General features: G+C 51.5%; 2 protein-coding genes across 3 annotated transcripts in view; both read left to right on the top strand.

Annotated features, from left to right (window-relative positions):
* The window catches only part of SNRPE (small nuclear ribonucleoprotein polypeptide E), a 3443-nt gene extending 561 nt beyond the window's left edge, over window positions 1-2882 (top strand). Inside the window, exons 2-5 of the mRNA XM_014526731.1 lie at window positions 226-252; window positions 1337-1399; window positions 1668-1746; window positions 2615-2882. Of these exons, the coding sequence (XP_014382217.1) occupies window positions 226-252; window positions 1337-1399; window positions 1668-1746; window positions 2615-2670 (225 nt within the window). The 3' untranslated portion in view covers window positions 2671-2882. The remainder of the gene's footprint in view (window positions 1-225; window positions 253-1336; window positions 1400-1667; window positions 1747-2614) is intronic.
* Window positions 2883-6264: 3382 nt separating this feature from the next.
* The window catches only part of SOX13 (SRY-box 13), a 72375-nt gene continuing 55205 nt past the window's right edge, over window positions 6265-23434 (top strand). For both annotated transcript variants that reach the window (XM_025193983.1, XM_025193982.1), the window contains exon 1: window positions 6265-6373. The gene's annotated coding sequence lies outside the window, so the exon portion shown is untranslated. The remainder of the gene's footprint in view (window positions 6374-23434) is intronic.

The following is a 23434-nucleotide window of genomic DNA, read 5'->3' as shown; positions in this document are numbered from 1 at the left end:
GGGTTCCTGGGGAGATGTGCTTGCCTGGTTTTTGTGGGGGCGTTGCTTGGCAATGGGTGGGGGGGGAATCCTGGGGAGGGCGGTTGTCTGGCAATTTGGGGGGAAACCTGGGGGGGTTGCCTGGCAATAGGTGGGGAACCTTGGGGGGGTGGTGTCTACCCATGCCTGCCCCAGCTCAGGTCGGCCCACGCTGCCTCCGCGCTGTTCCTTAACTGCCTGCAATAGAACCTGATCTTCCGATACCTGCAGAACGTAAGTGACGGTTCTGGCCCCGCGCGCGGCTTTGGGGGGCCGGGAGGGGCAAGTTGGCCCGGAGCTGCTCATAGTAGTGTGGGTGGTGTTGCTGCTTCATGTCTGGAGCGGGGCCCTGGAGAGAGGCACTGGAGAAGGAGCCCACGGGCTGCCCGGGGCCATGGGGCAGGAGGCAGAGCCTGCTTGTACTAGGCTGAAAGTGGAAAGCTCAAGGGCCAGCTGGGACTGGGGTCCCTGGGAGCAGCTTGTCCCAGGGCCTTTTCAGCACGTGTCTGGACTCGGGGTCTTCAGCTTGTATCTCTGCTGTGCTGTGAACTGTCCCTGCAGCAGTCCTGGAGGTGGCTGCTCTGTTAGGAGCCTTTGCAGGTGGGGTGTGGGGTGCAAGGCATCCCCCCCAGTGCTTCCCTTCAGGTGGGCCTGCAACTGTAGGGGATTGGACCCTGATCTCCCTCCGATAGAAGGAAATTGGTCCTGGCCTAGGTCGGCGGCTTTGTGCTGTGTTGACAGAAGGGATGGCAACACATCTGCCTGTGCAGCGTCTGATCGTCACTAACGTGTATCCTCATCACCAAAAGCTTCCTTGCGATGACCCCTCAGGGTTTGATTTTGCTTCTGCAAGATTATTGCAGATATTCTGAAACACATGTGGGGGCCCACACATGAGTTTTCATCACTTGAGAAAAAACTTGCCTTTAGCTAAACAGAACTGTTCCAGAGGTGATGGCCTTCCTGCCCCACAATGAACTTGGGTTCTGAAATTAACGCTTTGCTGTTACGTTAAGCAGTGTTATTATTTCCTAAGGGTACCATCTTGAAGGCAAGGGTGCAGTGATGCACATGGGTGCTTCTTAAGACTCATTTCTCTATGTGCTTAGAAGTGTTTGGTAGCTGGGGATACCTTCCCCCGCCCTTTTTGTAAAACACAGTGTGACATGCCTGCTATTATGGAGTGATGGATACTATTTAAAAGCCAGTTTGGCCAGGGGCAAAGGTAGATTTTGAGTGGACAGCAACGGATAACAGAAAATCACTTGGAATACATGTGCTGACACTCTACTGTCTCTCTTTGCTTCTCATTTTACAGCGGTCCAGGATCCAGGTGTGGCTTTATGAGCAGGTGAACATGCGAATAGAAGGATGCATCATTGTAAGTGCCAGGATGTTCCTGAGTCTCTTGCTTTTCTGAACTTGCAAGTTCTGTTTGCAGCTCCCAAATGTAAACAGAGACAGATACTAGTCCTAAAGGCAGTGTTCAGCACTGTCTGAAGCAGCGGCCTCAGCCATTTCCACTTAATAAGTCTGTGCTCCTGTAAGAGAAGGCGATTGCAGTTGGTTCTGCCCTCAGTAAGGGCAGGGGAGTTGGATTTAACACCAGGGGAGTTAGGCGACTAACTGATTTTGTTGCTGGTTTTTAGGGGTTTGATGAATACATGAACCTAGTGCTGGATGATGCGGAGGAGATTCACTCCAAAACAAAGTCAAGGAAACAGCTGGGTACGTTTACACGGTTTAAATGATGGGCCCCAAACCTGTCCAGATAAGCCTTGTGTGGGGCAGCAATTTAAATGCAGACATATTAGAAGCTTGGGCTGAAGTCCAGCAAAGGCTGCTGTGAAGATGCTTGTTTTTGCTATTTGCTATAGAATAACAGTGCTGGGGTCAGAGATCTGATAAGTATCCCATTAGATATGCACAAGAAGTCCAGAAACTAGTCTAAAACCTTAAAGAGGCAGGTAAATATCTTGTGCTTCTCTGCCTCCTCTTTGTTACTAGGATGGCCCGAGAAACCCTATCTGATCTCTGCCACATTTATCTCAGTCCTGAGACCCTCCAGCTCTCTGTCTTACTCTTTCAAGTGTGCGTTTCCAGAGTCAGGGCACGGAACCATGACTCTCGCTGTTTGCTTGTAGTTGATATTCACTGCTTGCCAGGTGCCAAAGGTAAACAATGAATCGGGGGTGTGCAGGGGTAGCTGGGGTGCCTTTTATTGCAGCACACTCCGTTATACAGGAGGAAATTGATGTACTAGCTGCGGATGGTGTTCATGTGCACCGATACAGTGAATTGTACTTTTAGATCGTATACTGCAGAGAGATGAGTACCACAGGCTTACAGGCATGGAGCCCTGTGAAGCATGCAGTAGTAGTACGCCTGTATATTAGCTCAGTTTGCTGTAACAGAAACATTTGCGATCTGAACCGTAGCCTGTTGTTTTGCCAGTCAGTAGAAAGACGAGGTACTTGTTTTGTGGACTTTGTTCTGCAAAATTTTCTGCTATTAGTCTCCTCTGTGAAATGCTTTTCCAGGTATCCTTGTTCTCAGGCCATGCCACTCCTGACCACCTTCTCTCTCTGTCTTGCAGGTCGGATCATGTTAAAAGGGGACAATATTACTCTTCTGCAAAGTGTTTCTAACTAGAATTTATGTCATAAATTGGGACGTTTGGACTTGGGTACTTGCTGTTGTAAAAAGCTGATGGGTGGCTACTTTATCTATCTAAAGTTCTGCTCAAGTGTGCAGAATCCTTTATAGAGCTCTCTGATTCATAACATTGTGAATAATGTTTACCTTTCCCTTACTGGTGATCAGCAATTGCTGTATTTCATAAATAAAACTTTGTTTTATGATAACTGTGACCATACATTTACTGGACTGCTCCTATATCACTTCCTTGCTGTTTTGTGTTTGAGAAAAATATCATTCCCCCCACCCCATTTGTTCTGTTCAGCTTACAAGGGGAAAATCTTCACGAATTCTGGAACCGCAAACATTAACGTGGGCTCTGTTAGACAACTGAACCGTTTAGCCAGTGTCCTGGAGCCACTTGTAATGCTCAGACTGTTGTGATCTAGTAAAATAACTGTCGATGTATCTAGGTATGTGCTGCTGCTGTCATCTGCCTTTCTGGCTTAAAGCAGTCCTCTGCAGGGACCTCCAAGCAGGGGGAAATTTTAAATCCTTTGCAGTGTATTAGGTAAATATTTGTCTGGGATGGTTTAAATAGAGATGTGCCAGCCTGGAGGTCTGGGTCAGGGGCCTCAAAGGTGTCATAATACACCTATTTTGCCAATATTGCTTAATCCTGCTTGTGGAATTGCTATTATTTTCACGTTGGAGTGTGAAAAATAGAGCAGAAAGTTTCAGCAGTGAGCCAGTGGCACGAGAGAGTTGGTGTCAGAGCCAGGATTAAAACTTGATTTCTAGTTTTCTGGGCAGGCAAGTAAACCTTACCTTTATCCAGATACCCTAAAAATACTGGACCAGGCCAGCTGGATCTTTCAGAAATGTTTTCTGCACTCTCTAATGTGTTGATGCATGATCTCCTGGATGCTTTGCCTGAGGATCTGCTAAGTGTTTATCTTTTCCTGTTCTTATGATATTTCCTAGCTCTGGGCCTACTTAAAGGAGTGTTGGGGTGGAAAGTCCAGCCATTTGTGCAGCTCTAGTCCCTGAATGCTTCCTCCATTCTTACCTGCAAGACCCCATGTGACTTGTTGGGCTTCAGTAACAATCATTTGCTTAGCAATAAGTTATTCAATCTTAACCTGAAAATCGGTGAACTAGGGAGGCAAAAACCCAAAACATTTGTCTCTACTAAGAACAATATATTAAGTACAGAGCAGTAGTGAAGGCATTGAAAATATTGACTGTATTTTGGACCAGTCTGGAACAGGTCACTGGAAAAGTTTTCCCTTTCAGATAAAAATAATTTCGTTTGCTTTCTGATACTTCATCCCAGGCATGCGCGCACACGCAGGTTAGTGCTTCATTTGGTTTAGTGGAAGAGAATTTTGATGCTGTTCTAGCACAGATAACCCATGGCTGTTTCACCTGTGCTCTGAGCAATTCTACAGGATAGTGTAACAAGCATGCTTGACTAGAAACTATGATGGCAGAGTGTGACATCCTGATGTGGCAGCTAGGACAATGGTGCCTGCTAATGAGTCTTGGTATCTGCTTTTGCAAGTTTCCAGGTGCAAAGAGTAGCACATCAACCACTACACCTCCTTTTGCAGTTACTGATATAGGTAGGATTAGCACTGTTCAGTCACGAATGGGTATGTATAAAATAAAATAATAGCTGACTACCCTTGCATCTATTCTCCATTTTATCTGCTATCTTTATCTGAATTAAAGTTCTGCACAGCAGAAGGTAGACTAGTTACTGTCCTAGTTAATAGTGCAAGCATTACATATTGATTATGTGCGTTACAGTTTTACATGTTACAGTGCCTGGAAGCTCAAGCTGACCACATCTGTATCTTGTTAAAGGCAAATCAAGACAGTGATAATTCTTTATCTAAAAAAAGTCAATGGTATGTTTTTGGAGGTAGTTGTTTTTCTCTCCAGGAGAAAGAATATGTCATAGAAGAGTAAAGAAAAGTGAAATGGTGAGAGAATGCAGAAATCTGGAAAAGGTATTTACCATAGGAGCAGTAAAAAGATACCATGGGCTCATCCAGACTGAAGTGCACGTGCGTTTTCCTAGGAACAGTTAGCAGCAGCACATATTTGTGCCACTGCAAGTTGTCCTTGGGGAATGCCACTGTATGTGCTGCTGGGGGCAAATCTCCCTGGGTGGGGTAGGGGAGGCTGGGATCAGCGCCTGGGTTGGCCCCAGCAGCCTTACCTGGGGTCCTGGTGGCCTCCTGGGGCTGGGCTGCAGCAGTAGTGATCTAGGTGTGTGGAGCCTAGTCAGCAGGTGGAGCATGGTTCTGGCTGGCCAGGTTCCCAGTTGTGCACTTCTTTTAAAATTTGGATTTCCTGGTACCTAAATTTGTCTCCCTGCTGCAAATACGCAGTGTGGAGAAACAAACTGTGTGCAGGGTGCTTTTTGTGGAGTCTCAAAAGCCTTTTGAGCACTGCAAACTCGCATGCACGCTCATGTGGATGCACCCCCATAACTGCAATCAACACAGAATCGGCACCTAATAAACAGGATCAGTGACATAAAATTGGCTCAGTGCCTCTGGCACTTTGTCCGTTATATCTGCATCAGGAGAGCAGTTGTTTATCCAGAACCAGAGAGCAGTAAAAGCAGTCGCTGCTGGCTCCCGGTTCTATATTTCAAGAGGCTGCCTGGAGCTCCCCTGCGGCTTGATACAATCAAATAGGTGGGAATAAACTCCAGAGATGCAGAGTCAGCCGGCAGGGAGGAAGGAAGTGGACTGATCAGCTCTGAAGTGTTCCATGGCAAACTACGCAAGGGCGCGTGAATTGGCACTGCAAGTGGGAGCTGCAGCAGTAATGAGTAATTATAAGCTCCCCAGTTGGAAGCCATGAAAAATGCAAAGCCTGGATGAGGGTGTGCAAGTGTGCCTGTGTGCAGATGGGCGGGGGGGGACACGCAGCCTGGCTGTTTGTCCAGCACCTAGCACGGTGGTGTCTTGCTCTGAATAGATGGCCTTCAGCCCCAATTGAAATGCTTGTTCTGTGAAGGTCTTGGAACTGGTTTACTTGAAAGCTCACAGCTGACTTAAGTCATTCCAATTGTGCTTGCCTTTTATTTTTGCTTTTCACAATTCCAGACTCCCCTCTTCTAATTTTCTAAACAAAGCACCACGTGTAGCACAGGGATGTAGGACTGGAGGCCTCGGTTTCTGGGTTTGTTTTCTTGCTTTGCGCTTTACTGTTGGCTTTAAGTGGGTCGCTGCTTCCACTTTGTACCCCCTTCTATAAAGGGAGTCCCTTGGCTTTATTTTCTTCTCAGAGGTAGGGAAGTGCAGTGGCTCTGAGATCCCACCAGGGTGTCTTACATTGGTGCATGTCCATCTGGAGACCCAGCTTCAGAGTGAAGTTGCTGCTTCATGCTCCTTCCTCCACTTCAGGCGGCAGAGGGCACTGCTGTACCCAGCAACTCCCCTCCATGGCTGTTGCAAAGTGTCATCAGCCTCAGCTGGAACAGAGGAGTTCCCCAGCATTCATGCAGCTTTATTGGCTGCCAAACATCCTGGAAAAAAGAGCGAGCCAGCCTGCGGAGTGTAGAGCTGCCCTCAGTGCAGCAGCCTATTTCCTCGCTCCCAGGCCCTCTCTGGCCCATCTGCGCACTGAGACCTGAGATGTAGGAGACGAGTGGACGGTTCGGCTAGTGACTGAGCAAGTGGTGGGGATAAGGCACGAGGTAGAGTGAACTCTTACAATTGGGCTTTGTGTTTAGAAAGCTCTTGTTGCCTTTCTGCTCTGCTGAAGCTGGTTGTGTTTGCTTTGTGCCTTGGACTTTTCCGTAGCATGCAGATTCCTTTCCTCCAAGCCGTCGCAGTAGGTATGGACCCCTGCGGAAGATGCGCTGCATTTTATTAAGGCTCCCGACACAAGCAGTTAACTCTGCAAGTGCTTTGGGGGCATGTGGACTATTGTAGTTGAATTATTGTAGCTGATTATTGTACTTGCATGGAGCAGTTGGCATGTTGTGATCTCTGTCAGGAAGCATTGATGATAGCAAAGCTTGCCAGAGTTTCCTTCTAGACCCAGGGCTCCAACACTATGGCAGTAGGTGTAGACAAACCTCCAGCCGTTGTAAGCTCTTCCTCCCTGCCAGGACCCTCCATAGAAACTGCACTTACAACTTGTCTTTATTGGCAAGAAATAGTTCAAGGCTGTAAATGTGGCTGGTACTTGGCACGTTAAAGTAGTCAAGGTCTCTAGGATTCTGGTGGTGTTCAGGGGCAGGGGAGACAAACTCCTTGTCTGAGATGGTTTAGACAGGGATGATCCTGCCTTGAGAGCCGGGCTTAGACATGACTTGCTGGGGGTTCCTTGCAGCCTGGGTTTGCTCTGATTTGGCCTTACAGAGTTTGAAACCTGAGCGTGGACAGGGGGCAGGTCTCTTAGAGCACAATGGAGGATCCCTGAGTGTGTCCCTGGGATTGTCCATCTGTGTTGGAGGGTAGGTGGTCTGGGGTGGGATGTTGGTCCCTCCATTTGGCCAGGACTGAGCTTGTGTATGGATGGGATGAACTTAATGACATTCTGACCCTTACATCCCATGCTCTGAGCTGGGTCAGCCTAATCCACCCCAAAACCTTGCTTTTAAGAGCCTGCTGCTCCCTCCTGTGATTAACACTCCCTTCACAGCCCTACTTGATCCCTGTTGGGTTTGATCCTTTGGCTCTGTGGCCATAGGTTCCCTTAGCGCTGCCATCCAGCTGAAAGCGCCGCTACCCTCTAGTATCCCAGAAGGGGCTGGAGTTCAGCTTCTCTTTTTAAAGGTTTCTTTGGCTCTGTGGGGACTGACGCTTATCGTGCCCAACAGAACTTGGATCGAAATCTCTGCTGTTCAGGGGTAGATTTTTCTCCCTTTGCAGCCTTGCAGAGACACGGGTGTGAATAGCCAGCTTTGTTTTTGTGCAGACAATATGCTCAGCGGGACTATTCTGTGCCTAGGTAAGTAAGTTCCATTGTGATTCTTTGATATGACCCCTGAGATTCACACAGGAGCTTTTGTAGAGGCTTGAACATAAACCTGCATATGGTAAAAATCTCGCTGGTGGCAATGGGAGGACTGAGATCTTACCTGTTCATATTTTTGAAGCCATGAGATGGATGAAGGAGCGTCGTGCCCATGACCAAGGGTGGCTCTGTGTATTTGTGTGTGTGTGTGTGTGTGTGTGTGCCCGTGTGCCTGCACTGCCGCCCTCTCTGCTGCTGCTTGCAATGTGATCAATCCCAGGGTACGGCATGGGATACTTTGGCATAAGCACAAATGAAGGGAATGGAGGAGGCTGTGTGTGGCTGCCTGCTGATCTTGGGTAAGCTCCAGCATTTAATTAAACCCACAAGTGCACAGGGCAGAAGAATCAAGTGGTTCAGAAACAGCCTCTCGGGGATGGTGTCTGAAGATCAGAATTGCTCTGGGTGAACAGGATCTGGGGATTTGTGCAGTGCACCATCCCATGTCAGCCAGCTACCTGATCACAGCATCCATGGCACAGTGATTGCCCTAAAGCAGGTGGCCACGATGATTTGAAAACCTTGTGTGTATAGGGGCTCTCTGGCCTGAGGCTACAAACCTGAAAGTCTGAGTTGTGTTCGTCACAGCTCGGGCACTAGATCTGGAGAAGCAAAGCCATGATTTTGGTGGTGACCGAGTGGGGCACCCTGCAGTGATGGGTTGGAATAACAGGGGTTCAACATGGGGCTAATTGGGGATCTTGTAATAAGAGAGGCTTCTCCGCCCAAGACACAGATAAATGATTTTTCCAACCCAAATTCCTAGTGCCAAAGAGCTTTTTCAGAAACTTTTTTAGCTCAAAACTTTTTGTCAAAAAAAAAAAATAAAAATCCATAGTTGCTGGAACTTTGTTTCAAAATTAAACTTTGGGTTTTTCCCAGTGGGACCTCGCTTCAACCCAGATGCCCTTTCACTTCCAGCAGGCTGGCAAGTTTTGGAAGTAGTCTGTGTGCATATGAAATGCATTTGTTGGTGACCTGGGTGGAGCTTTTTGTTGTTGTTTCGGGCGGGGGTTTGGTTCCCGAACAACCTTCTTGTGTTGGTTGAGGATGGAGGAAATTTTTCAGAATCTCCTGTTTTCCCAAGATCGTCAAACTCTTCCCTGCATGGCTGTACAGAGCAGGCTCCTTGTTGTCAAAGCGGTGGCAGGTAGACTGCCTGGGCAGAAGGAATTTTGTTTTTCCTTCTGCAAAGATCTGGTCAGGGTCTGGCCCAGGGATGGAAAAACACCTGGTCCAGAGGCTTTTATTAGGAGCCCCCTTAGAAGCTGCCAAGCCCATTTGTCCCCCTCACCATGCGTTTTCATGTTCCTGCCCACCAGGGGTGGCCTTATTTCCATTTGCTACATTAGTGGGGCAACTGAGCTCTGGGCATTTTGACACTCTGTAAGGGTCAGTGTGTCATTATGTTCACCCCATTGATACATGAGTTCAGGGTCACAGCCAAGGGAGGGATCAACATCCCATCCTCAGCTGGGGAGCTCTGCCAGGCAGAAAGAGCATCCCTGGACCATGTTCTGAATAGGTGCACAGGCCCCATCGTACCTGGATCTCAGCTTGCTCTATATATTTTATTTCACTTGGCTTCATATAACCTGGGGCAGCAGGTGTGCGCCCAGGAGGACCCACCAAGGCACAGGGCTGTCAAGTGATTTGGTCCAAGGGCTCTCTGCATGTCTGGTTCTCAGTCTCCTACTGTGATGGCCAGGCCACGCTCTTTCCTGCGGAGTAGATTTGAACCCATGACTCGTGACTAGACCCTAGACTAGCAGGCTGGAGTCCATGCCCAGGCGCCCTGCTCCAGGTGTGAGGCTAAGCAGAATTAAGGCGAGGAATGGCCTCCCTGCTGAAAGAATGAGCTGATGCTAACAGTAATCCCTGCGTGTCTGTGGAGGGTTTTGCCAGTGGCAACAGTCTTTCCACTCAGATCGGTAACCGGGACATGGTGAAACCAAAGCTGCAGGAAAGGCTGCAGTGCGCTGCCTTAGGCTGAGTGCTGGGTGCATGCATGCTTTAGCTTGGTGGGAAGTATTTTCTAGGGAGCCAGATGCCAAACTCCTGAGTTCTGCTGCAGGGTCTCGGGGAGCTGTGTGCTCAGTGGTCCCCCTTGTTGCGGGTTGGGGCTGAGCTCTCCTGACAGTTCAGCACCTTTTGGGTGAGGTGCTTGGGGAACACTGCTTCTCCCTTTGATTTTTGTGGTTTACTGTGGGGCAGTAGCATCGAATCACGCCCCAGGGGCTTGAGTGACAGTGGGTGAAACCCATATAGTACTGCTCCAGGTAAGAGAGCAGCTGGCTGGTTTCTGAGGGAGCCAGCCCAGCTGGGTCCTTACCCCTGTACAACCCGGCTGAGAAGGGGAGCTGTTTCTGTTGGAGGCCTCGCACTCTCCCTCTCATCCAGGTTCCGGGGCTTGCTTTCTGCAGGGGCTGTCTCAGCGCCTGCCCCATTGCCAAGGTGCAGCTGTCTGAGCGGGCACCGGGCAGCTGCTTCAGCTGGGCTTTTAAGTTCTCATTGCAGTAGGTCGCATCACCCGCTCCCTTTAAACGGGCTTTGTTCCTGCTGGGGACATGGCACAAAGTATTTCAAAACACCTCCCCCCCACAAACGCCAGCTCTCAGAGGCTCATCCCTTTATCGTACATCAACAACAGAGCTAATATTCATGTCTAGGAAGTGAGATGCTATCGGAGACCGTGTTGGGCTCCGAAGTGGGTGTATGAGACGTGCAGGGGTTTGGTGGGTGAGGGAAAGGGGGCTGTGGCAGGAACTCTTTATCAGAGAGGAAATGGCACTGTATTCAGGCGGGAGGGGGAAAGTGCTCTGTGTGGCTCCCTGGCAGGTGGGGTTAGAGACTCTTGAGTTCAGGGCAGACTCGTCCCTGGCCGGACTAGCTCAGTCTGCTGCACATGCCCTGGAACCTGTTGCATGGCAGGTTGGGGTCATTTAGCTAGAGGCTCAGGTTATATCTGACGTTTGGAGGAGATGGTGATTCAGAGTAGGAAAACACCCCAAATACTGGCAATGTGGAGACCAACCGCATGCTGACCATGCCACAGTCATCAGAACTGCTCCTCAGGAGCTTGGTGTTCTGGGATCTCGCCCGCTATTACAGTCCCCCATTGGGCACAGGTGGAAACTGAGGCAAGACAGAGAGTGACTGGCCCACGGTCACCCAGTGAGTCAGTGGCAGGGTGAGGTATCCAGGCCGCCAGACTCGGGCCTTGTCCCTCTTCCCTGCACTGTGTGGCATAATGATCCCCCTGAGATGGTCCCCACAGCTCCCTTTGAAACCTGAGTTCAGTCACTTGGGAGGCAAATTCTACCCCGGCTTTTACCCACGAGAGATGTTGAGGCAGAATTCAAACCGGGCTGTTTTTATCTGCTGAGAATTTGCTCCTGGTCTTGATGAACCAAAAATGCCTGGCTTTTGCCCTGTGCTTGTACCTCACTGGAAATCTCAGCTTCTCTTGAGTGCTGCCATCACGAGACCTGCAGTAAGATGGGGACAGAGGAGAGGGCGGATGTGTGCATCGCACGCCTCCCCTTGCTCTGGGGTGAGACGTTATGACATCTGAGAGGCTTTCACGTGAGCAGGAGATAGGCCAGACATTTGCTGTCTGCACGAGAGAGGCCTGGGGGCCCAGGGCTGTGCGTGAGAGTGATCCGGTGGGCACTGCTCATTGGTGGTACCCATTCCTAACGTGCTCTGGTGGCTGCAGCATTGGCCAGACCATGGGATACCCAGGCAAACCTACATGCCATGGCGGGGATTTTCACAAGGGCTTAGACCCCAGCAAGGGCCAGGCTGTCAGCAGCACTCCCTCTGCATGCCAGGCACAGAGCCCCTGGAGGCTAAGCCAATGGGATGGCAGATGCTCACATCTGAAGGGCTTGCACCATGGCTGCTGTAATCTGCTCCACAGCCATTGCACCCCAGCTAAAGGGCCAGACCTCACAAGTGCATCTTTGCTGTCTGCACCATGTTAAGAACGTGAGGAAGCCACGTGAAAACTGCCGAGCTCCAGCTAGCTGAGCCTAGCAGGTGCTCACAGATGTGCAAGACCTTGCTCCATCAGCTTTCCTAATGGGTCCAGGGGTGTGTGGAGGAGAAAGCAGAGAGGGCCCCTGTAGTGTTTCAGGGACGGACACAGCCCTGTTCCCTTCATGAGGCCTCTCCTATGGGAACCAGTCACATCACTGAGGGGCTTTGGAGGAGCAGCGGTGGCAGGAGCAATCTCCTGGCTCATAAACATGCCACATCTCAGCCAGCAGCACTGGCGAGGCCTGGCCTTTCTCCACCAGCCTGCTGACTGCAAGGCTCTTTGAGCTTTCCCTGCAACACCTGGGGAGGCTTGGACCTCCTCCCAAGTGCTAGCTAGGCCCAGGTGTGCTGTGGGTGGAGCAGTGACTGGCTGCACCTCAGCCATCCACAGAGGGCTGGGGCTGCCCAGAAACATGCCTGGGGGTCTCTAGGCAAGGACCTGCTCCTCCTTTGAGGTAAGTGAAGGGGCTGGGCTCTGAGGCCCAGCACACAGGGCCTCAGAGGGAACAGAAAGTCCCCAGCAATGGCAGAGACCCGAACAGCAAGCTGCTGCCTGGGCAATGGGCACATGGGTGGAAGGCTCTGAAGGCTGTGAACCAGGCTGTCTGAGACAGGGTGCTCATCCACAATGGGCAATGCCTGCCTGCCTGCTGGGGAGAGGCATTACGTGGTGTGTGCTTGTGGTACCTGCAAAGCCATGCATGTTCCCACTGATGTGGGTGTTGCTGGCCTGGCTCTGCCTTGAGGCAGGGGTTGGAGTAGGTTATGAAGCCAAGCAGTGAGGTGTCCCTGGCCCGTCAGCTGTCATCAGCCCTGACATCCTGTCCTCCAAGTCTCTGCTTCAGCCCCCTCTGTTCCTACCCCTCATCTAGGCCCAGCAGATGAATGCTTCTTCTAGGGACCTCTTGTATTTCTCCTGGTCTCTTAAGCTCCCTCTCTGCCTCCCAGGCTCAGGGCACAGCAGGATACCTGAGCCTGTGGAGCAGGACATCACCACTGTGTTTGTTCCCCGGCCCTTTGCATAGGGCTCTGGTTTTTACATAGGAAAGAGCAATGCAAATGGGCCTGGGGCTGAGAGTGTGCAAACAGGATGGAAGTGATCCCGGGCTGCTTCCTGCCCCGCTGGGTGCCCTGGGAAGATGTGATTGTGGGGCTCTCTCCACCATGTGGTCCTTTCAAGGGATTGGTCTGGTGGGAGGAGGTGTTGGGTGTGTAGCTCTGCAGGAGCGGATGGAGGTTGTTGCTTGCTGAGCTTCTGGCCTGTATTGCGAGTAGCCTGTTGCACCTTCTCAGGATGCTAATGCCACGGTCAATGCCTAGCCCAGACTGCGGTGTTGGCGACAGTCCCCTCTGTCTTTATTGTCATTGCTTGTCTCTGCTTTCCCTGGACCCCTGGGAGACAAACATGCCCTGTCTGACCACAGCCATACAGCTGGGCCCTTCCCCACAAAGCACTGGGAGCCACGGGCTCCATTCCCCATGGATTAGGAAGGGCTTGTGGGTCAGGCCCTGGCTTGGGAGGGGTAAGAGAGGGGGTCTGAGCCCAGCTTTGAGTTCATTATCTCCCCAGGCCTCATGGCTAGCTCCCTTTCCCGCCTCACGCAGACATGTCGGGCATCAGGGCAGGGCTGGGCCTGCCTGCACGTCTACGCCGAAGGGCAAAGGGCCATTGTTACTTGGAGAAGGAGGGACGGAGAAGCGGGTGTCACCCTCCTGGGCCAGGCTCGGGCCGACTGGACACAGGGCTGTACCAGGGACCTTCTTCCATTGGGCTTCATGCGGCTGCTCAGGCCTACAGTTCTTTGTGGAGGATCAAGACCCAAGAGGTCAGGATTAGGTCCTTTCAGTACACTTGAGCAGTCGCTGTGACCTGCCTCACACTGGGCAGCCGGGCTTCCCAAGAGGGACTGGAGGCACAGGGGTAGCTCCCCAGCATCCTGGCTCCCAGGGCTCTTGCCACGGCTGGACAGGAGAGAAGCAGAGCTGGCTGCTTGTCTTCCTCTCTCGGGCTCCCCTTCCACCTGCTGTTTCACACCCTCCATCTTTGCATCCCTTTGTTCTCCCCTGGGGGTGGGGGGTGCAGAAGTCCCTAGTGGATTTGAAATTCAGGACAAGTCCTGGGATGGACAGCGCCCTGCTGGGATGCAGCTAACCCCTGGCTTCCTGCTGCCCAGGGACATCCCTCCAGGTGTGACCTGGGCTACCAGGGACAGGGGCAGGCTAGGAAATGAGCATCTTTTTCAAGCCTGCCCTTGGGCTGTCTGGGCCTGAGAGTCAAATTCTGCTCCAAGTCAGGCCCATGAGACACCCCAGAGACCAACAGGGACCTAGGAAGCCAAGGGGTAGAGGTGCCCAAATCCCAGTCACCTCCAGTCCACAACTCTGGCCCCTTTGAGAAGGGTAAACATAGCCCATGGGGGGGTTAACCTATTGGGCTGTGGGTGGACTGGAGGTTTGGCTGTCCCCGGCACCATCGCCCCCATGGGCCAGGCACCGGCAATGTCAGAAGGGCTTTCGCTGCTCTCCGCATCCCTGCAACTGCCATCAGCCCAGGCTCCCATGCTTGTTCGGGGTTAATGTGTGTAGTGCTTCTAGGAGGCCTCACTCTGGCCCAGCAGAGCTCAGCCCTGGAAAATGCAGCCATGGCTGGTATGCACTGCCCACGCCCAGTCCCGTGCCCTGGCAGGCTTGCGTGCACACAGGCGTGCCCCTGCTCTGGAAAACACGCCTGCCCAGTCAGTCCGTGTTCCCCGGCGCGGAGCCTGCCCAGCTCTCAGGAAACCTCCAGCCACTGTGCGGCTGGTATCTGCAGCGACAGCAAACAATGGGATCCCCAGAGACAACAATGCCCCATTGTCCTGCGGAGTGCTAACAATGGAACAATAGACCACAGTCTGCTTCATTTATTCCCAGGCACGCCCCCCTGCAGCAGGCCCTGCATCCCTGATGCGCTCCGCAGGCAGGGGCTCCCGCCATGCCCACCACATCCCCGCACCTCTAGAATGCGTCCATCAGGCCCAGTGAGTCCCACAGCCACCCCCGGCTTGGCTGGGCATGCCCAGAGGAGAAGGAAGTGGCTTCTCACTCAGTGATGGCTATGGTTTTGTCGGCACAAGAGATGGAAAACTCCTATGAGATCATGCAGGAGAACAATGGGGCATTGTTGTCTCTGGGGAGGGCCACTTGTTTGCTCTGTGGTGGCCACGGTCCCTGGAGCTTTCCTGAGGCTTTGCTCTCTGGGGGATGTGGAAAATGTTCCCCATTGCCCACCCTCGCACTCCCTGGTGTGGTCACCCCCTGCACTGGTCCGTGGAGGTGGGTGGGGGACTGCAAGGAGGGTCTCTGGTAAGCCAAGGGGCGAAGCCTGGTATGTGAGGAGATAGCACAGGGGCAGCCAGGCCTGAGATGACCTCAGGCCTGGCACATCACCCTCTAGACCAGAGGTGAGCAAGATATGGCCTGTGGGGCTCCCCACAAATCTGGTCATTGGAAGAGCAATAGCAGCATTAATTGTCTGTGGACTGGCTCTGCCCAAGGATGCTTGCTCTGTTGGCGCCATACACGGCACCGGGTTGGAGCCGTCTGTGGCACCAGAGTGGCGCCGGCCCAGGGTATCGGGGCTGCCATACAGCAAGCAGCATTTGAATGTGCAAATGAGCAGGAGCCAGCACAGTTTCAGCCCCCGTGGAAAGGCAGGGGGAAGACAGGGACAGGCAGGTGAACAAACAACATGGAAATTTGCTGTGCAGGGATTTCACTAGGCCCCAGGGCTTTGTCGTGCTAAGAGCTTCCCCTGCCTGGGGTTCTGACTTCTGCACAGAAAGCTGTGGGGGGATGTATTGTATCTAGAGATGGGCACAGCTGCAAGGCCCTGGCTGGCATCAGGGCTCAGTTGCCTAGCTGAGATCCTAGGCAAATCTTGGATGCAGCCTGGCCTGGCGACCAGAGCCCTGGGCAGGGAATCAGCCTGGCCTCTAGCTCCAGTTCTGCCCTGGCCCCTGCTCTTTGAGCTTGGCAGGTCTCTGCCCGTTTCCTCCTGTGGATAATGAGAGTTGTCTGCTCTGCAAAACACTTGAAATGGAGGGTAAAGAGTCCTGCCTGGCAACTGCCGGATGGCTGCTCTGGACAGGCATCGCCCTTTTTCACTGCCCTGCCTCCTGTTTGACTCTCCTTTGTCTTGTCTTCTCTTCTGGACTGTAAGTCCTTCTGGGCAGAGACCTCCCTGTCCTTGTGGCCCCCAGGGTAATGGGGCTCCATCCTGATAGGTGCTGGCAAGACCTCAATGGCAGCAAAATGTGGGGAAATTTGACTCCAGGCCAGAACCCACGGGGCAGCTGGAAGGGGGAGCCCGACAGGGGATAGGGGCAATGGTCCCCCCTGATGCCAGTTCCCTCCAAAGTTTGGGGCTGCTCCTATATGCAGGGAGTTTGTCAGAGGCCCTTGAGTACCTATCAGCAGACAAACCCACCTGAATAGGTAATGAATGGAGGAAGAGAAAAGAGCCCTGAGTACATTGTGTTTCCAATGGGCCTGGAACAATTGCTAAATACCAATCACACAGAGAAGGAGAGAGAGAGGGAGACAAAAGAGAGAACCCCAGCACAAAGGAGAGGAATGAAATGGTAAGTAAAGTCAAACAAAAAGGAGCCGGGCTGAGACAAAAGAAGGGAACAATATCCCCGAGGCAATAGGCTGGGGAACAATAGGGATAGTGACAGCGGCACAAAGGCACCAGTGTTTGCAAGTAGACGTTATCTCACACAGCCACTGGCAGGCCTGGCCGCCTCGCTTCTATTTTCAGGGATGCTTTTGTGCGAGGTTGAACAATATTCCTTGCATGGTTGCAGATAGATGAGGGGGGTTTGGTTCTCTCTCCCCTTCCTGGTGCCAACTCTGCGTTAAAGGCAGGTTCAGGATGGGCCTGGGCTCTGCTTGACCTGCTGCCCATTCGCTTGCTCCTCAGAAGCTGCCAGGGCCTGGTTTTGGCAGCTCAAGGAGTGAGGAGTTGGAGGAGTACCTCAGTTGCAGGCCTTATGGCTCACTCCCTACCTGTCTTGGCCGGGCTAGCAAGGTGCCCACAGAAACACAGCGAGCCACTTGTGGGTGTTCTCATGGTCCCGGGGACCTGGGTATCAGACCTGGCCACCACTGGAGAGTTCAGTGTTGGGGTCCTAGAGTGGATGCCTCAGCCAGTAACAATACCAGGCTTGTGGATGAAGCTGTGGGTGGCTGGCTTTCAGGGGTTGGGGCCCTCGCTTCAGGATTACACTCAGCCTGGGGTAGAGGGACAGTGCTGCAGGGGAGACCAGCTGTACAACACCAAAGCAGAGGCCCTGGCTGCTTGTGCACTTAAAGACCCTGCAGCCTCTTCTGTTGGTCCTGCCTGCATCCCCATGCAGGGGGGTCTGCTTCCCCACATCCCCCTCCCCAAACTCATGCTTCATTGGGCTTTTGCCTTCTTGAGTTGCGCCACTGCATTCCAGTGCACACTGCCCTGGTGGTGGCTGTGTCCTTGCCTCTTGGCGCTTGCTGTATCATGTGTCCTCTGAATGCTTCTCAGCCCCCAGCCCACCAGCTCAGCCACGCACAGCTTGCGGCTGGAAACCACAGCTGGACAAAGCAGAAAGATGGCTCCCCTCAGTCGCCCTTTGTTTGGAGGGCTTAAGTTTTACCATCTGACGTTTGCTGGCAGCAGCCGGGTGCCCGCTGAAGTGAGAAGCCTCCCGAGCCTGGCAGTGTTGGCTTAGCTGCTGGCAGAGCAAGTAAAGCTCCCTGCATCTGTCCCTGGCTCTTTCCCCCACAGCCGCCTGGTCTGTAACCCTCCCTGTCACACCAGTGTGCAGCCTCTCGGGCCAGGATGGGCTAAAGCACTGAGCTCACTCTCTTCTCTCTTCCATTCTGCCCTTCCCTTGTCTGGGTTGGTTTAGTCCCCTTCTTGCACCTTGTCTTTAATGAAGATGAGGCACTGGGCTAGGAGTCAGGAGAACAAGGGTGCTGGTCCTTCTTCTGCCACAGACTGCCTGCCTGACCTTGGGCACCTCACTTAACCTCCCCTGCCCCTGGTACCTCAGTCCCCCATCTGTGCAGCTGGGATACTATCCCAGCCTTGGCTGAGGACTTTACAGGGCAGGACACACTCTCAGGGCAGTATCCATGGGCAGGAGCCAGGGGTGAGGATCAGATGAAAAGCAGGGTGAGGCAGGCCCAGGTGGGCTTCAGCAGGGTTGAAGGTGCTGGATCAGTTTGAAATCCCTTCTGCTGTACTGCTACACCCCGGGTTTTTGGAGGTGGGGGGGAGGGGGGGCAGGTGCAAAACCCACTCCCATCATCCTCTGCAAAGCTTCTTGCCATCAGCACTGTTACTGCCCCTTTCTCTCTCCAGTGCTCTTGCAGTCCTTGGCTTGCAGTCATGCTAAGCAAGCGCTGCCAAAGTTAACACAGCCCATCAAGTGCGTGCATCTGGGGCTGGAGAGAAGGATCTAGGCCGCATCCACTGTGCATGGCTCCCTTCTGATCCTCGGACAGGCTGTGTCGTGGGTCGTGGGATGGGGACAGACAGATTGGTACCACCAGAACTGGACCAGATGCAGCATTGGCATAACTCAAAAATTTCTTCTGGCTCTTGTGTTTCTCTGCCCTAAGTCTCCTCCCTGCATTCCGTGTGCCTTTCAGCAGAGCAAGACTGGTTTGCCCCAGGTGGTGCTTTGGCCCCTTGTTTGCAAGTTGTTTCCCTGAGGGGATTCTGTGCTGGCTCCCAGCTTTCTGCCTCCTGTTAGTGACCTCCCTGCCACTCTGTGCTGCCCTCTGGATCGCAGGGACACGATGCCGTAATAAGCCATGTTCATGATATGCAGTGAGCTGCATTACCACTGATGCTACAGTTCTCCTCTGAAGCCGCAGCTTCACAGAGCCCTTTTCTTTCCAGCTGGGCCTGAAATAATTGTCCCCCAAACCCTTTCCCTGCCAAATCAGCCACTCTGCTGAAGTCTAGAGACCCTCCTAAGCTCATCCTGGAGGCCCTTGTATTACTCTGGCCTTAGTCCTTTGCTTTTGCAGCCCACTTTAGGAACCTGACCCCTCGTGCTGCATGCAGGCGGTCACAGAGTGCAGGGGCTTCCTCGACCTCCTGTAAGTTGTACTGAAAAACAGCCTTCTTGCTAACAGAGAATTCAGGGTGTTGCGAAGACCGTGCTAGACAAACCTCATATCAGAGCCGATCTCCTAAGACACCCAGTTTTAACAGATGGGCTTAGCTTTCACTTGAAAGGACGGATTTCTGATATCGATCATGTTATCTGAAGGGTGCATCCTGTTGCTAAGTTTGGCTGTTTCCTCAGCTGAACAGCTGTTGTTGCAGTAAGTACAGAGGTTTTGGGGGGGTGAGGGGGAACGTAGATTTTTTGTGCTACGAGCTAACGCTGACTCCCTGATTCGACATTGTGTTGGGAAACAGAGAGCCAAAACCATGTGAGATGTTAAAGTAAGCAGCATTGTGCCCTGCCACTTCCTGCCCAGGCTGTAATCACAGCATGACCAGGCTGATTGAGGACAAAGTGCTTTCTTCATACTTGGGAAAATATTTGGGACATTAAATCAAAGCAAACTAGCAGCCGTCCTTAAAGTGCAGCTCTTCCCTGGCACCTGATTTTCTCCGTCTGATGCGTGACGTTCAGCGTGGTGTTCCTACAAGGGCCTGGTTCTGAAATAAGTGTGAATCGGGAGTCATTCTGCAGAAGCCGGCGGCACTGCTGTGTAAAACTGGGGCATGGAAGAGGGGAACTGGAGCAATACAGCTGCATCACTTCTAGCATGCTTGGAATACTAGCACCTGTGAGGATCTCTTTCGCTCTCATCATCTCACACCTTAAATGAAGGGCAAGGGCTGTCAGATCTTTAACCAAGAGCTCCTTTATCCCAAAGGCTAACTGGTCAAGAAATAAATGTGTATTAAGCCAAAAAAGTAGCAAAATAGTAAGGAGTGGCATGTAGACCCCGCACATCCCTTCCCAGCAAATCTGCTTTCACTTCCTAGGTTCTTGTGACGTTCCTAGTCTTCTGCAGAGTCCTTCAGTCAGGTAATACTTGAATGGCTGAGGTCAAAAATAAGGAGGAAAAAGCCCATCCCTTCAAGGCTTTACTTATTCCTCACTGCAAAAAGAACGAGTCTGCCTGAGGAAGGGTACTGGGATACCTGCCAGCTGGAGTTTGCCTTTCCAAGCATGCCATTGGTCCAATAAAAGGTATCACCCTCAAGCATCCTTACCTCTCTCTTTTTAGAAGGGTCTCTTCAGACTTTGGGACAAGGGAATCTGGTTTTTGGAGTTTCCTGATCCAGTTGGTGCTTTGAATGTGTTTGTTGCTGCTTGCATATATATCTCCATTTGCAATGTTTAATGTGGCCTTCTCTTTTCTCCCAGCCTGGGTCAGAAAGAGTCTGGCTGCCTCTGATATTATTTTGCTAAGCAGGGGCTCTTTGCTGCAGTTAGACGGTGTTTAAAGCCTCCCAAACCCTTAATAAAATAACAACAATAATAATAATTAGTAATACTACTCTGCACTTCTGCAGTGCCGTGCAGCTCAAGATTACAAACGCTAATTAATTAAGCCTTACAACACCCCCTCCTAACCCCCCTCCCTTCCACAGCAAGGGAAAATAATCACTCAGGAGACTCTTAAGAATGAATATAAAGGCTGGGAAATCCAGGCACTGAAACAAGACAAATGGGGATTTGAAGACAATCAGGACCAGGGCCATGTGACACCAGAAGTGGACAAGGCAAGAGAAAAGATAAAAAAAACGGTGGAAAGGCAGAGAGAGAAAACAACGGCCAGCTTAGAAAAAACACCAGGGAAAGAAAAGCCCCGAGATGAAGGGAGCGACAAAGCATCAAAGAGAGGAATAACCAGAGGGTGAACAAAGACATGGGAACAAAGACCAGCCGGAACAAAGGACCAAAGAAAGGAGAACAAAGGATGGAGAACAAAGGCACTAACTAGCAAACAAAGGCCCTGGACAAGAAAAGCTCTTCTGTTGGGATTGAGAGTTAGGAGGGGCCGGGGACCATGAGGGTGGGTGCCTGGGTGGGTTGCAAGGGGCAAGAGGCTCTTATTTATGTCGTTGTGTTCATGCATGGTGCCCACTGGCGGGTGAGTGGGGGGTTAGGGCAAGCTGGGGCAAGGAGGAGGGTTGCTTATGAAGGAGTGATTGGCCCACAGCAAAGCACATGGGATCTTGATGGGAAAGGCAGATCTACAGCCAGAGTCTGGGCCTTGGTTTTCCAAGGGCCCCTTTGGCTGCCCTTTAGGCACCAGGATGGATAGCAGCTGTGTTCAAGGATCCTAAGAACAGGTTGGGTTGGCTCCAAGCTCAGCATTGCCCCCATCTCTAATGTGGCCACATCTAACCAGCTTTCTCCCCATCACTACCTTGCAGATCCAAGGTTGCAGTCACGCAGCCACTGGTTCCTTCATAGTCCCCCAGGGAAGTTCATACAACTCCCCTCCACTGAACATCAGCTTCAGAGGAGATCCCCAGGCGAGCGGCTCATTGAGACCCCCTGGCAGCACAGCTGCACTGAGCCATGGAGTGTGAACGTGTAGGTAGCCTTGCTACTTGGGGCGCAGCTTCTCTGAGGGGGTTGGCTCCAGCCCCTCGGACACAGGGAGATCTGCAAGGTTCATGGGCTGGTTGTAGGGCTCGAGCCACGAACATCCGGGGAGGAACGTCAGAAAGGTCTTTTCCCTTGGGTTCACAGGGCTGGAAGGGACTCCAGGAATTATCTAGACCCATCCCCTGGACAGTTGCAGAATAGATGGCTCCTAAACTACCCCAGAAAGAGGCCTCCCCATGGCTTTTCTTTGGGGAAGGATCTATCAACCCATAGTGCTCAGCCAGTTATATGGATGCGCCTGTCCTGTATTATTACCATCCTGTAGCTTTACCTCTCCTTGACCTTAATGCCTCTTTTAATTGGTATACACACACACACGTGTGTGTGTGTGTATATACATATACATACATGTGTGTGTGTGTGTGTTTGTATATAGGTATGTATATTACAATACAATGGAATAAGTTAGTATAATTAATATTATCATTATTATTGTTGTTTTGAGTTTTTGATACCACGTTGGCTTTTCCCTGGTGGGTTGGTCCCAAATATTTATAACTTGTTCCAGCCCAAGCATATTTTAGTGGCACTTGTTAACTGTACACAGAGGACCAAAACAGCATCTAGATAAAAATGATGCTGGGTCAGGGAAAGACCTATTAGATCATCAAAATCATCTCGTTGCTACGGGAGATTTGAGTCCTGTGGTAGGGGAGGTATCAGCTGGTAAAGAGCTTCTCAGACCTTGAGGAAGCTGGCTGTAACCTGAGTTATTAATTACTCTGGGTATTAAGGCTAGGCTGGAACTAAAAGCTTTGGTCAGTATAATAATGGTGGGTGATTGGGGTGGGGGGGTGACATTTTTTATATCAGCAGCAGTCATAATTTAGGCAGTGTTACACTGGCTGAAAAGGCTTTTCCGGGACAGCTCGTTTCACTCTGGGAACTGGTATACATAAGACTCGTAGAAGCTGTGCCCGCACAAGGAGCGCTTGCCAGTGTAATTAAACCAGCTAGTGTAGAGGTGGCCTTAGACACTGTGGCTGCTGGACAAGCATGGACCCATCACTGAATCAGCTTGGCTGTGTGTAGCTACAGAGTCAGCCCAGAGCAAGCAGCTTTTAGTGTCAGGGCCTGGCGCTGGAAGAGCGACAAACAAACTTGAGTATTTTTTCCTGCCAATGCCACATCTCCTGTATCGCCGTGTGTGTTGCAGAGTGATGCCAAGCCAGGCAGCTACACTTTCTGAAGACCTCCCCCTTTTCCCCAACATGAGACTGGGGTCTGGAACAGGATGTGGGATACAGGCACTGCTTTCCTTTTCAGGGTCACCGCCACTTGCCTGGCTCTTCAGGGAGCGTTTATATGTTTTTTTAAATCTGTTGTAATTGGAAATTATAAGTAAACCATGGAAATGTGTCAGTTCACAGTGGGGTTTTTCTTGTTCCAAATCAATCTGGCATTTGGAGCCAAAACTTTTTGAGAGAGAGAGTGAGAGAGAGCGCTTTGTCTCTGGTTTGGTTCCTCAGTTTTGGGGAAGGTCCGAACTGAGAAGCCTGGTTTTTCAAACAGGAGCTTGGCCACAGTGATGGTGCTCTTAGTTGGGAACTCAGTCCATAGCCCCATAGCCTCTTCTAAAAAAGTCTTGCCCACAAAGCACAGGGTAAATGAACTATTCGCTGCAAAATGTCACCTAATTTCACACTAAACAGGGCATGCTTGAGAGAATGAGAATTAGGAAGGCTTCGCTGGTACTAGAATAGCGTGTAGCCAAATGCTGTGGATGTGGACACAGGTATACCAGGTATTCTGACTAGAATAGTGAAACCACATTTCACCGGAAAAATCAGCTTGACTAGCAAAGGCCTATTTTGGTTCACTTTGGGGCTTTTGTTGGCACAGCTATGCCTGCTTGATATCACACCTGATACTGCCCTTCATTGTTGCTGCTGTTTTTGCAAGAACTGTAGTGTGGACATGTTTTTTACATCACTGGATGTTCCTCCAACTCTGGCTTTGTCTGCTAAGCATACACTGTCCTGCCTCGCTACACTCAAGACCCACCACCACAGCCAGGAAGA

The sequence above is a fragment of the Alligator sinensis genome, unplaced genomic scaffold (assembly GCF_000455745.1).
Source record: "Alligator sinensis unplaced genomic scaffold, ASM45574v1 scaffold872_1, whole genome shotgun sequence".
Classification (NCBI taxonomy): Eukaryota; Metazoa; Chordata; order Crocodylia; family Alligatoridae; genus Alligator; species Alligator sinensis.
This window is presented reverse-complemented; position numbering and strand designations above follow the sequence as displayed.